Here is a 12242-nt window from a genome sequence, read left to right on the forward strand (position 1 = left end):
GTACCCCTTGGAATTTTAACCGTTAAGGTACACCCCTGGAGTTTTAACAGTTAAGGCATTCCAGGGAATTTTAATAGTTAAGGTTCACCCCTGGAGTTTTAACAGTTAAGGTTCACCCCTGGAATTTTAACAGTTAAGGTACACACCTGGAGTTTTAACAGTTAAGGTTCACCCCTGGAATTTTAACAGTTAAGGTTCACCCCTGGAATTTTAACAGTTAAGGTTCACCCCTGGAGTTTTAACAGTTAAGGTTCACCCCTGGAATTTTAACAGTTAAGGTTCACCCCTGGAATTTTAACAGTTAAGGTACACACCTGGAGTTTTAACAGTTAAGGTTCACCCCTGGAATTTTAACAGTTAAGGTTCACCCCTGGAATTTTAACAGTTAAGGTACACACCTGGAGTTTTAACAGTTAAGGTTCACCCCTGGAATTTTAACAGTTAAGGTTTACCCCTGGAATTTTAACAGTTAAGGTTCACCCCTGGAATTTTAACAGTTAAGGTACACACCTGGAGTTTTAACCGTTAAGGTTCACCCCTGGAATTTTAATAGTTAAGGTTCACCCCTGGAGTTTTAACAGTTAAGGTTCACCCCTGGAGTTTTAACAGTTAAGGTTCACCCCTGGAGTTTTAACAGTTAAGGTTCACCCCTGGAACTTTAGTTGGGCTGCAGCCAGAGAGTTGAGAAGCAGACAAGAGCAGCAGCTTCACATGTATCTTTAGACATACGGTTAACCAGACAATTCCATGTAAAGTGCTTCGTTCCTACCCAAATATGGTCATTTGCTGTTGTTGATCTTCTTCTTCTTCGTTCATGGGCTTAGACTCCCACGTTCACTCATGTTTTTAGCACGAGTGGATTTTTACGTGTATGACCGTTTTTTTACCCCGCCATTCAGGCAGCCATACGCCGATTTCGGGGGAGGCATGCTGGGTATTTTTATGTTTCTATAACCCACCGAACTCTGACATGGATTACAGGATCTTTTCCGTGCGCACTTGGTCTTGTGCTTGCGTGTACACACGAAGGGGGTTAAGTCACAAGCAGGTCTGCACATAAATTGACCTGGGAGATCGGAAAAATCTCCACTCTTAACCCACCAGGCGGCAGCGACCGGGATTCGAACTCACGACCTCCCGATTAGGAGGCCGACGTCTTACCACCACGCCACTGCGCCCGTCGCTGTTGTTGATAATCTCTAGCTTTCATGTGTCTCCGGTTACTATGTTTCAATATTGACTCAAACATGAGATTTTTGTGTGTGCAGAGAATCAACGCGTTGATCAACGACAACGTGCTGAACCTGAGTCATGTGAAAGGTGTGAAGAAGGTGGTGTCCTGTCTCTCCACCTGTATCTTCCCCGACAAAACCACCTACCCCATCGACGAGACCATGGTGGGTACAGAAGAACCACACTTTTAAGACCTACACAAATCTGAGAAAATTGGGTCTTAAAAAGGAGGGTGTTGTAGAAAAGGGGGGTGCAGAGGTTATAAATGGAAACAGGGAAGGAAGTCTTAAATATGGTCTGGGTGGCCGAGTGGTAACGCACTTGCGCTCGGAAGCGAGAGGTTGCGAGTTCGACCCTGGGTCAGGGCGTTAGCAATTTTCTCCCCCCTTTCCTAACCTAGGTGGTGGGTTCAAGTGCTAGTCTTTCGGATGAGACGAAAAACCGAGGTCCCTTCGTGTACACTACATTGGGGTGTGCACGTTAAAGATCCCACGATTGACAAAAGGGTCTTTCCTGGCAAAATTGAATAGGCATAGATAAAAATGTCCTCCAAAATACCCGTGTGACTTAGAATAATAGGCCGTGAAAAGTAGGATATGCGCCGAAATGGCTGCGATCTGCTGGCCGATGTGAATGCGTGATGTATTGTGTAAAAAAAAAATTCCATCTCACACGGCATCAATAAATCCCTGCGCCTTAAATATGTGCGCGATATAAACTGCATAAAATAAAAAATTAAAATAAATCCCTGCGCTTAGAACTGTACCCACGGAATACGCGCGATATAAGCCTCATATTGATTGATTGATTGATTGATAAATTGGGGGGGGGGGGGGGGATTGCGGGGTGGGTGGAGTGTTCGACTGTACACTCTCTGCCTTTCAAACATGTCAGTCTGATGTATAACTGTCTTTGAAAAAAGACCCCCCAAAAAGGTGCAGTGGTACCTGTGATGTGATGTCCTTGTGATGAGAGGACACCTACTATGAAAGGACACCATTAATTTTGTTGTCCTTTTGTCAGTTCAAAATATACCTGTCATGACAGGTCACCTGCAATGTGGGGACACTTTTACTCTGTCCAAAGGGTTTCATCACAGGTACTGCTGTGCGTAAATTATGTGCAATTGCTGCAGGAAAAGAATAACTTAATTGAATTCTTATTTACCTACTTGTGTAGAAATGATGGGTCATTATCACCCAGACGTTCAGGGTTCATTCAGCCCTCAAGCAGTGATGACATTCTTTAATGTTGTGTTTTGTCTGTCTGTCTGTCTGCTGTCTTCTTGCTCACCTGAATGAGAGTGTCTCTAACTGTCTGCCAGTCTGTCTGTGTATGTCTGTACTAGTCTTTCTGAGAATGACTAAACAAAATGTTAAAATAAATAAATAATTAAAGGTTTGTCAATAATCAAACATTCTAATAACCTAGAATTCTTGTTTTTTGATTCTGAATTGGAAAATAGCAGTCTATCAGTTTTTGGATGTCAGTCATTGCGTGTGCTTTCTTTTCATGAGTCATTTTTCTCATTTTCTTCATCCTTTTATTCTCCTAATACAATTGTGCAATGTTGACGCCCAGGTGTACAACGGTCCGCCCCATTCCAGCAACTTTGGCTACTCCTTCAGCAAGCGCATTATTGATGTTCAGAACAGGTAACACATTCATTCTATTCATTTATTCTATTATCCCAATGCTGGGAAATTCGGGTCGTTTCCTCCCAGTGGAAAGCTAGGAGTAACAAGAGTAGCACTACCCAGGTGTGTGTGTGTTTAGGTGTAATCAGCCATCGGAACTTATGGCACAACTAGCAGTCAGGCCCGGCTTCGCCCGGGTGTTTCTGCTCTCCCCTCTCTCAGATACCTCTCGAATCTTATTCCAATTTGGATAAGAACAAGTCGCGTAAGGCGAAAATACAACATTTAGTCAAGTAGCTGTCGAACTCACAGAATGAAACTGAACGCAATGCAACGCAGCAAGACCGTATACTCGTAGCATCGTCAGTCCACCGCGCACGGCAAAGGCAGTGAAATTGACAAGAAGAGCGGGGTAGTACTTGCGCTGAGAAGGATAGCACGCTTTTCTGTACCTCTCTTCGTTTTAACTTTCTGAGCGTGTTTTTAATCCAAACATATCATATCTATATGTTTTTGGAATCAGGAACCGACAAGGAATAAGATGAAGGTGTTTTTAAATTGATTTGGACAATTTAATTTTGATAATAATTTTTATATTTGTAATTTTCAGAGCTTGTTTTTAATCCAAATATAACATATTTATATATTTTTGGAATCAAAAAATGATCAAGAATAAGATGTACGTAAATTTGGATCGTTTTATAGAAAAAAAATTTTTTTTACAATTTTCAGATTTTTACTGACCAAACTCACTCATTAGTTTTTAAGCCACCAAGCTGAAATGCAATACCAAACCCCGGCCTTCGTCGAAGATTACTTGACCAAAATTTCAACCAATTTGGTTGAAAAATGAGAGCGTGACAGTGCCGCCTCAACTTTCACGAAAAGCCGGATATGACGTCATTAAAGACATTTATCAAAAAAATGAAAAAAACGTGTGGGGATTTCATACCCAGGAACTGTCATGTCAAATTTCATAAAGATCGGTCCAGTAGTTTAGTCTGAATCGCTCTACACACACACACACACAGACAGACAGAGAGACACACACACACACACACACACACACACACACACACACACACAAACACACACACACACACACACACACACATACACCACGACCCTCGTCTCGATTCCCCCCTCTACGTTAAAATATTTAGTCAAAACTTGACTAAATATAACAAGTCGCGTAAGGCGAAAATACAACATTTAGTCAAGTAGCTGTCGAACTCACAGAATGAAACTGAACGCAATGCAACGCAGCAAGACCGTATACTCGTAGCATCGTCAGTCCACCGCTCATGGCAAAGGCAGTGAAATTGACAAGAAGAGCGGGGTAGTAGTTGCGCTGAGAAGGATAGCACGCTTTTCTGTACCTCTCTTTGTTTTAACTTTCTGAGCGTGTTTTTAATCCAAACATATCATATCTATATGTTTTTGGAATCAGGAACCGACAAGGAATAAGATGAAAGTGTTTTTAAATTGATTTCGAACATTTAATTTTAATCATAATTTTTATATTTTTAATTTTCAGAGCTTGTTTTTAATCCAAATATAACATATTTATATGTTTTTGGAATCAGAAAATGATGGAGAATAAGATGAACGTAAATTTGGATCGTTTTATAAAAAAAATATTTTTTTTACAATTTTCAGATTTTTGATGACCAAAGTCATTTATTAATTTTTAAGCCACCAAGCTGAAATGCAATACCGACGTCCGGGCTTCGTCGGAGATTACTTGACCAAAATTGCAACCAATTTGGTTGAAAAATGAGAGCGTGACAGTGCCGCCTCAACTTTCACGAAAAGCCGGATATGATGTCATCAAAGACATTTATCGAAAAAATGAAAAAAACGTCCGGGGATATCATACCCAGGAACTCTCATGTCAAATTTCATAAAGATCGGTCCAGTAGTTTAGTCTGAATCGCTCTACACACACACACACAGACAGACAGACACACACACACACACATACACCACGACCCTCGTCTCGATTCCCCCCTCTACGTTAAAACATTTAGTCAAAACTTGACTAAATGTAAAAATGACAGTGTGAGCTCATACATTTGGATGTATTGGCAAGGCAAGTTTCTATTTGGTTCAACGTGTTCTTCGTGATTTGTTTACCCCTTCTCACACCCACTGTAGTTACCGTCTGATCAAAGCACGCATACCTCATGAGTGAGCGCGTCATACCTTTTTGAACAGGGGAGAGAAATCTGTAAATTCTCGTGATCTTTCACTGAGGCGATCGTTTCGTAAACATTATTCGCGATGATCTGGACGGCAGGGAGGGGGAGCAGGGGGCAGGGTTAGTGTGTGTGTGGGGGGGGGGGGGGCGGCGGGATGATAGCGGGCGGGGGGTAACCCTTGAGAATGACACGGTATACTGGTTTGATGAGAGTTACCTCCCTTCCGTGGGTGACAAACCATGACTTACCTCCCTTGCACTATATAGACTGTATTGATAGATGGGGAGGGTAATTATCCGAGGAAGGAAACAATGTCTGGAGAAACTAAAACCCAGGTGCACATTTGTGGGTCCAGGGCAGTGTGCATGCAAAATATCTTGTGCTTATCTTTTGCCATCTCTGAGGTATGGCGACCACAGACAGACAGACACACACACACACACACACACACACACAGACAGACAGACACTCTCTTTTATTTATATGTATAGATGTATAGATGACCGACGCCTTTGGTGTGCCACTGTGTTTAGGTGTAATCAGCCATCGGAACGTATGGCACAATGACCGACGCCTTTGGTGTGCCACTGTGTTTAGGTGTAATCAGCCATCGGAACGTATGGCACAATGACCGACGCCTTTGGTGTGCCACTGTGTTTAGGTGTAATCAGCCATCGGAACTTATGGCACAATGACCGACGCCTTTGGTGTGCCACTGTGTTTAGGTGTAATCAGCCATCGGAACTTATGGCACAATGACCGACGCCTTTGGTGTGCCACTGTGTTTAGGTGTAATCAGCCATCAGAACTTATGGCACAATGACCGACGCCTTTGGTGTGCCACTGTGTTTAGGTGTAATCAGCCATCGGAACGTATGGCACAATGACCGACGCCTTTGGTGTGCCACTGTGTTTAGGTGTAATCAGACATCGGAACTTATGGCACAATGACCGACGCCTTTGGTGTGCCACTGTGTTTAAAATGAAAGGTCTTGAAAGCGGGGTTCCACTGTACTCATTAACTCATCTTGTTTTGTTTTATTTAGCTTTTTTAAAAAATTAAGTGTTTTTCAAAGTGTATGTTTTAATATAAAAAGTGATGTATGCATGCCGGTAATCCCTGGAGTAAAAAAGCCTGTTTTCAGGGCGTACAATGCGCAGCTTCGAAGGTTTATTATTTTGTTGTTTTTGCGTTTTTCAAAGTCCATGGAGTAAAACCGAAAGCCTTGTTTTCAGGGCATACAATGCACAGCACGGTAGCCAGTTCACATCAGTGGTACCGACCAACGTTTTCGGCCCGTACGACAACTTTAACCTGGAGGATGGCCACGTGTTGCCTGGTCTGATCCACAAGGCCTACACTGCCAAGCGTGAGTGTCGTCTGTCTCTCCTCTTACGCCCCCTCACCCCTGTGTGTGTGTGCGTGTGTGTTTGCTCTAACAGGAAACTGATAAATATTTAATTTTAAGAAGAAATAAGTAAACAAACAATACAGAAGTATGGGTGGTGAGATACCTCAGTCGGTAGTAGCGCTGGCTTGCAACCTGTTGGTTAGTGGTGTGGATTTACCTCCCAGAGTCATCTTTATGCAGACTCTTCTCAGTGTCCGAACACCCCCATGAGTATGCGTGCACATGATGAAGATCGCAAGTTCACAGCCAAAGTCTCAGGGCTTGGAAACATTAATAGAGGCATGTACCAGATACCGTATGACAGCTCGCTTTTGCCCAGTAAGAAAGAAGCCCAAATTTCCAGAACGCTATGATACAAATACCAAAAATATCCAAACCCAGTTTTCAGTTCAAATCCAGACAGAAAACAGTCCAGTTGTTACTACACAGCCTAGCAAAGTTGCATCCATTCTATATTCCCAAGATACAGGCTAAAAGTTTCATGTCTCCGATGCTGACAAAATGACCTTGATCCACAGAGGAGAACAAGCCGTTTGTGATCTGGGGCACTGGGTCGCCACGACGACAGTTCATCTACTCTCTGGATCTGGCGCGTCTCATGATCTGGGTGCTGCGCGAATACCAGGAGATCGACCCCATCATCCTGTCAGGTAAGGCCCATGTTTTTGTGAGCGCAGGGTCAGTGTGCACGAGAAAGTGCCCAACTGGGTGGGACCCAAGCACTCGTTTGTATTTGGTTGGCATTGGTTGAAATCTAACAACTTTTTAACCAATCCAAACCAGCACTGGGTTCCCACCCAGTTGGGCACGTTTTCGTGCAGACTACCACTGGTGTAAGAAAGAGGTAAGTGTTTCCTGTAGCTACTCGCTGTTTTAAGAGTGTATGGAAGAGTGCAGGGCATGGCACATGTCATTGGAGGATACTCGGAACCAGTTGAAAGTGTTTTTACCTTTCAGGTATTTTTTCAAGACAAAAATACTATGGTTATTGACCTGCTTACAGCAGAGTATGTTTCGTTCTATTGAAAAGTCTAGTTAATTTCCTTGATAAAGACCCCCCAAAAAAAGGTTGGTAGGTCGTTTTATTATCCCAGCGAAGCTGGAGGTATCACACGAATGCATTTTCATACCGATAATACATGATAAAGAAGGATTCTTTGTGCCCGGCTACGGGCTACAGTTGAAGATGGAAGTTCACCAAAAATTGGGACCATACTAACAAAAATACGGTGGGTGCAATAGTCGCCCCCAGTTTTTGAGCAAACGCCACCCAAGGCCGCTTTGGACGCCGGGTAGAAATTCTGTAGTTTCCAAGTCTATTTGTGTGTGGTTATCCAAGACTATGGATAAAGCTCGCGTATGAAGATTACGGCACGGTCAAAAGTCTTTGACGTCAATTAATGCATCATGACGTCATGCCTCCCTGTAGGCTTTTTCTCTCGCGCGGTGTGTGTGTGAGTGTGTGTGTGTGTTCATTTTGTGCACATGTGCAAACACTGTACAAAAGGAACCCATTGTAGTTTCTTTGACATGTGTGTGTGTGTGTGTGTATGTGTGTGTGTGTGTGTGTGTGTGCGCGTGCATGAGTCTGTACTTATGTGTGTGTGTGTGTGTTTGTGTGTGTGTGTGTGTGTGTGTGTGTGTGTGTACCCCCGTTTCCACAGCTTTGGTTGCCTAAATCACCATAAGGCAACCATCCACACGTGGATGGCAACCTAAACTCTGGATGGCAACCTAATTGTGTGGATGGTCGCTTCATTTAACACCGTTAAATTGACTTTTTTGACGGAAAGAATGTCATAACAATGTTCAAAATGACATTCTTTCCGTCCCCTATAGGCGACGAAATAGGTCAAATTTTGTGCATTTTTTAGTGCAAAATTCTTCGATGCCGGAGCGAGTACTGCACCCAGTGCTGTTGTAGTGCAAGTGCACTAGAAAGGCACTCCACCCAGTGCCGCCTCTTAGGTAACCATCCACACTTTAGGTATGTGTGTGTGTGTGTGTGTGTGTGTGTATGAGTGTGTATATGTGTTTGTTTGTAAAGGTGTGTGTGTCCGTCTGTCTATGTGCGTGTTTGTTTGTTTGTTTGCTTAACGCCCAGCCGACCACGAAGGGGCATAATTATCAGGGCGGTGCTGCTTTGAGATATAACGTGCGCCACACACAAGGCAGAAGTCGCAGCACAGGCTTCATGTCTCACCCAGTCACATTATTCTGACACCGGACACCAGTCCTAGCATGCACTAACCCCATAATGCCAGACGCCAGGCGGAGCAGCCACTAGATTGCCAATTTTAAAGTCTTAGGTATGACCCGGCCTGGGTTCTAACCCACGACCTCCCGATCACGGGGCGGATGCCTTACCACTAGGCCAACCGTGTATGTGCGTATGAGTGTGTGTTTTGTGTGTATGAGATTTGTGTGAGTCAATGTATGTGTGTGTGTGTGTGTGTGTGTGTCTGTGGGTGTGTGCGTGCGTACATGCGTGCGTATGTACATGTGTGTGTGTGTGGGTGTGTGGGTGTGTGTCTGTATAAGAGAGAAAGAGAGAGAGAGAGTGGGTGGGTGGGCGTGTGTTTGTGCGTGTGCGTAAGTGTATGTGTGTGTGTATGTGTGCTTGTTTGTAAAGGTGTGTATGTCCGTCTGTCTATATGTGCGTATGGGGGTGTGTTTTGTGTGTGTGAGAGAGTGAGTGAGTGCGTGTGAGTGAGTGTGTATGTGTGTACGTGTGTAACTTGGGGTATGTGTGTGTGTGTTCGTGTGCGTGTGTGTTTGAGAGAGAGAGAGAGAGATAGAGAGAGAGAGGTTTGTCTTTCGCTGGGGTAGGCCTATGCAGTGCCTTGGCGTTGCACATCTACTTAATTGACGTTTGTCTTTCAGGCATAGTTGGCTTTTTTATTGGCCGGTAATGCATTTTGATAGGTGTGAGTTTGCTAAGTTTTTTCTAATTGTTTGTGGACGAGACATGAGAATGTGAAGTTAGGTATTTAATGGTGTGCAATGTTTTCAGTGGGAGAGGAGGATGAAGTGTCCATCAAGGAAGCCGCAGAGACTGTACTGGAGGCCATGGAGTTCAAGGGAGAAGTTGTTGTATCCTTTCATTGCATTTGATTCATGGATTCGTTGATTGACTGACTTATTTACTGGTTGATTTATTGTTCATTGATAATCTGCTTGATAGCTGGTCAGAAGAGATTACTCGGATGGATTGGCAGTGTTTAATGTAGTGGCAAGAAGGGGGCCAAAGAGAATAAAATACCCTGTTAAAGGATGCAACGTAGATTTTCACTGTCAGATTCCTTGACCAACGGCCAGTTGGACACGTCCAAGTCTGACGGACAGTTCAAGAAGACTGCCAGCAACGGCAAACTCAGGAAATATCGCCCTGACTTCAAGTTCACCGACTTCAAGACAGGTTGGTGAAAACTCAACTCAGGTGTTTGATTCTGATAAAAATGCAATCTGGTGTTCAAGAGTTGTCATTTATGTGCTTGAGATTATCTGTGGCCTATTTCTCTCTCCTGTCTATCCATACATGCACACAAAATACTACAGGGGAACCCCCTTATAAGACCTCATGATTTGAGACTTCCTCGCTTGAAAGACGCTTTTTCATACTTTCTGTTCATAACCCCTGTAAATTTACCTCCATTTCAAAACGTTTACTCAAGATTTTTTGGGGGTCTTTTAAAAGGGGGTTCCACTGTATTTGTATTCTCTTGACCAGGAGAGTAAAAAGATAATGGATGATGTTCCTGGTAGTTGTGAGAAAGATTGGAGCTATCGTCTTTGTCAGCCTGTTATTCATTCATTTCTTGTTAGTCTTGATTTTTCTCTTTAAATGGGGCACAGAATACACATTTGATGAGCGTTCTCCTTTTGTTTTTTAGCCTTGATTTTTCTCTTTTAAATGGACACAGAATGCGCATTTAATACGCTTTTGCCTTCTGTTAGGTAGTCTTGATTTTTCTCTTTTAAATGGACACAGAATGCACATTTCACGAGCTTTTTCTTTGTGTTTTCAGCTGTGAAAGACACGGCCCAGTGGTTTATGGACAACTACGACACAGTCAGGAAGTGAGACGTCTTCCCCAGGCAGCAGTTTATTCACAGGGATCAAACACCTCTCTAGGCATTCTAACTTCTATTGTTGTTATTACTTTATTCTCCTTACTAACTTCATCATACACGTGTGATATACTAAAGCTGTTGAGACACAGCACAACATGATCATGTAGCTTTCAGCTTCAAATTAATTGGGCAAAGTTAACTTCACGAAATCTACTTTTTGAAGCTGGCCACAGGTCGCTTTGGCACTGAGTTTTCAGCAAAAAGACTTTGCGAGGTCGACTTCAGGCTCAATTTAGGACCTCGTTTACAGGCTGTAAAAGACAGTTAGTATTGACTCACACAAATCTCATACACACAAAACACACACTCATACGTTAATATTATACTATTCTTAATATATTATCTATATATATATACGACTTGTGTGTGTCTGTGTGTGTGTCTGTGTATCTGTGTATTTGTGTATTCGCCATGCACGGCCAAAGTTCTCGATGGATCTGCTTCAAATTTGGTGGGCATATTCAGGTAGACCCGGTACAGGACACAACCTGGTCGATATTTCAACACGTGCTCTCAGCGCGCAGCGCTGAACCGATTTTGGTTCCACCTCAGCTATTTTGGCTCCACCTCAGTTATATGACCTGCCTCTTTGTCTCTGTTAGCTGAGGAGGGGATTATTTTGGATTATCCATCACAACCATATGAATTATCCATCACAACCGAGTCTCGATCTCACCTGTCATTGGTCTTTGTCTTTGGTCTCAGAGTACAACTGAATAATTTATAGAGGTCATCTGCATATTTATCGTTAACTCGGGACTACTTTTTTTTCAGCAAAACGATTGAGATATTCTGCGGTATAAAAGTCGAACTGACGTTTGTCTAACGATCTACAAACATTATCATTGAAGAAATAAAGAAAACAACAAAGAATGTACATAATCTGTTTGGGTGAATAGAGCTGAGTGAAGATTATGAGTTGTCCGACGCGGTGAGACTGAGAGAGAGAGACAGAGAGCACGAGAGAGAGCGACAGAGACACACAGTGATTCAAGGCGCACAACTCTAGTAAAGTTGTCGTAACGAGGTACGCTTCAATCATGGGCAACCGCTTAGATCAATCCCAAGAGCATCCTGATTCAAAATCTTGAGCGACAAAATAAAACTTACACTAAAACAGTATGCTTATAGTTTTGTTCATTTGTTATCGCTTTTAGAGCATTGATTGCTAAATATGGTTCAACAGAACAAGGCTGTCTCATCAGTCGTCTGCTACAGATCTATCGTCTGAGGCCGGTGCGTCTCACTAGCGCTAGCGATACGCACCCTCTGCTGCAGGATCTGTCGTTTGCTATACATGTAGTATCTTCGGCTCAAGTTGACCGGCATGGAAATTGCCATTTTCAAAGTTGGTGATACTGTTAGAATAAAAGGTGGCGAAGAAGGTCGGATCTTGGACATACAGAGACCACTAGGCTACATGCGTTGCCGCATAAAAACAACTCGACAGTGGTGCGCCGTTTTCCCCAAGACAGATACCTCGCCTAAGACAACGACAGACATCAAAGTTAGGCTCACCTAAATCAGTAAGTGACGATTGAAGAAGTAGGTAATACAAATTTGAACACTGAAGCACAAAGGCTCAAATAAGCACAAACTCAGCAATCATCTTCATCGCTTGTAAA

General features: G+C 43.1%; 1 protein-coding gene across 2 annotated transcripts in view; it reads left to right on the top strand.

Annotated features, from left to right (window-relative positions):
• LOC138961875 (GDP-L-fucose synthase-like) overlaps positions 1 to 11739 on the top strand; it is a 28215-nt gene extending 16476 nt beyond the window's left edge. For both annotated transcript variants that reach the window (XM_070333559.1, XM_070333558.1), the window contains exons 4-10: positions 1269 to 1397; positions 2815 to 2888; positions 6308 to 6441; positions 7002 to 7133; positions 9497 to 9576; positions 9802 to 9901; positions 10512 to 11739. In XM_070333559.1, coding sequence (XP_070189660.1) covers positions 1269 to 1397; positions 2815 to 2888; positions 6308 to 6441; positions 7002 to 7133; positions 9497 to 9576; positions 9802 to 9901; positions 10512 to 10567 — 705 coding nt within the window. In that variant the 3' untranslated portion in view covers positions 10568 to 11739. The remainder of the gene's footprint in view (positions 1 to 1268; positions 1398 to 2814; positions 2889 to 6307; positions 6442 to 7001; positions 7134 to 9496; positions 9577 to 9801; positions 9902 to 10511) is intronic.
• The last annotated feature ends 503 nt before the right edge of the window (positions 11740 to 12242 follow it).

Source organism: Littorina saxatilis, linkage group LG3 (assembly GCF_037325665.1).
Source record: "Littorina saxatilis isolate snail1 linkage group LG3, US_GU_Lsax_2.0, whole genome shotgun sequence".
Classification (NCBI taxonomy): Eukaryota; Metazoa; Mollusca; class Gastropoda; order Littorinimorpha; family Littorinidae; genus Littorina; species Littorina saxatilis.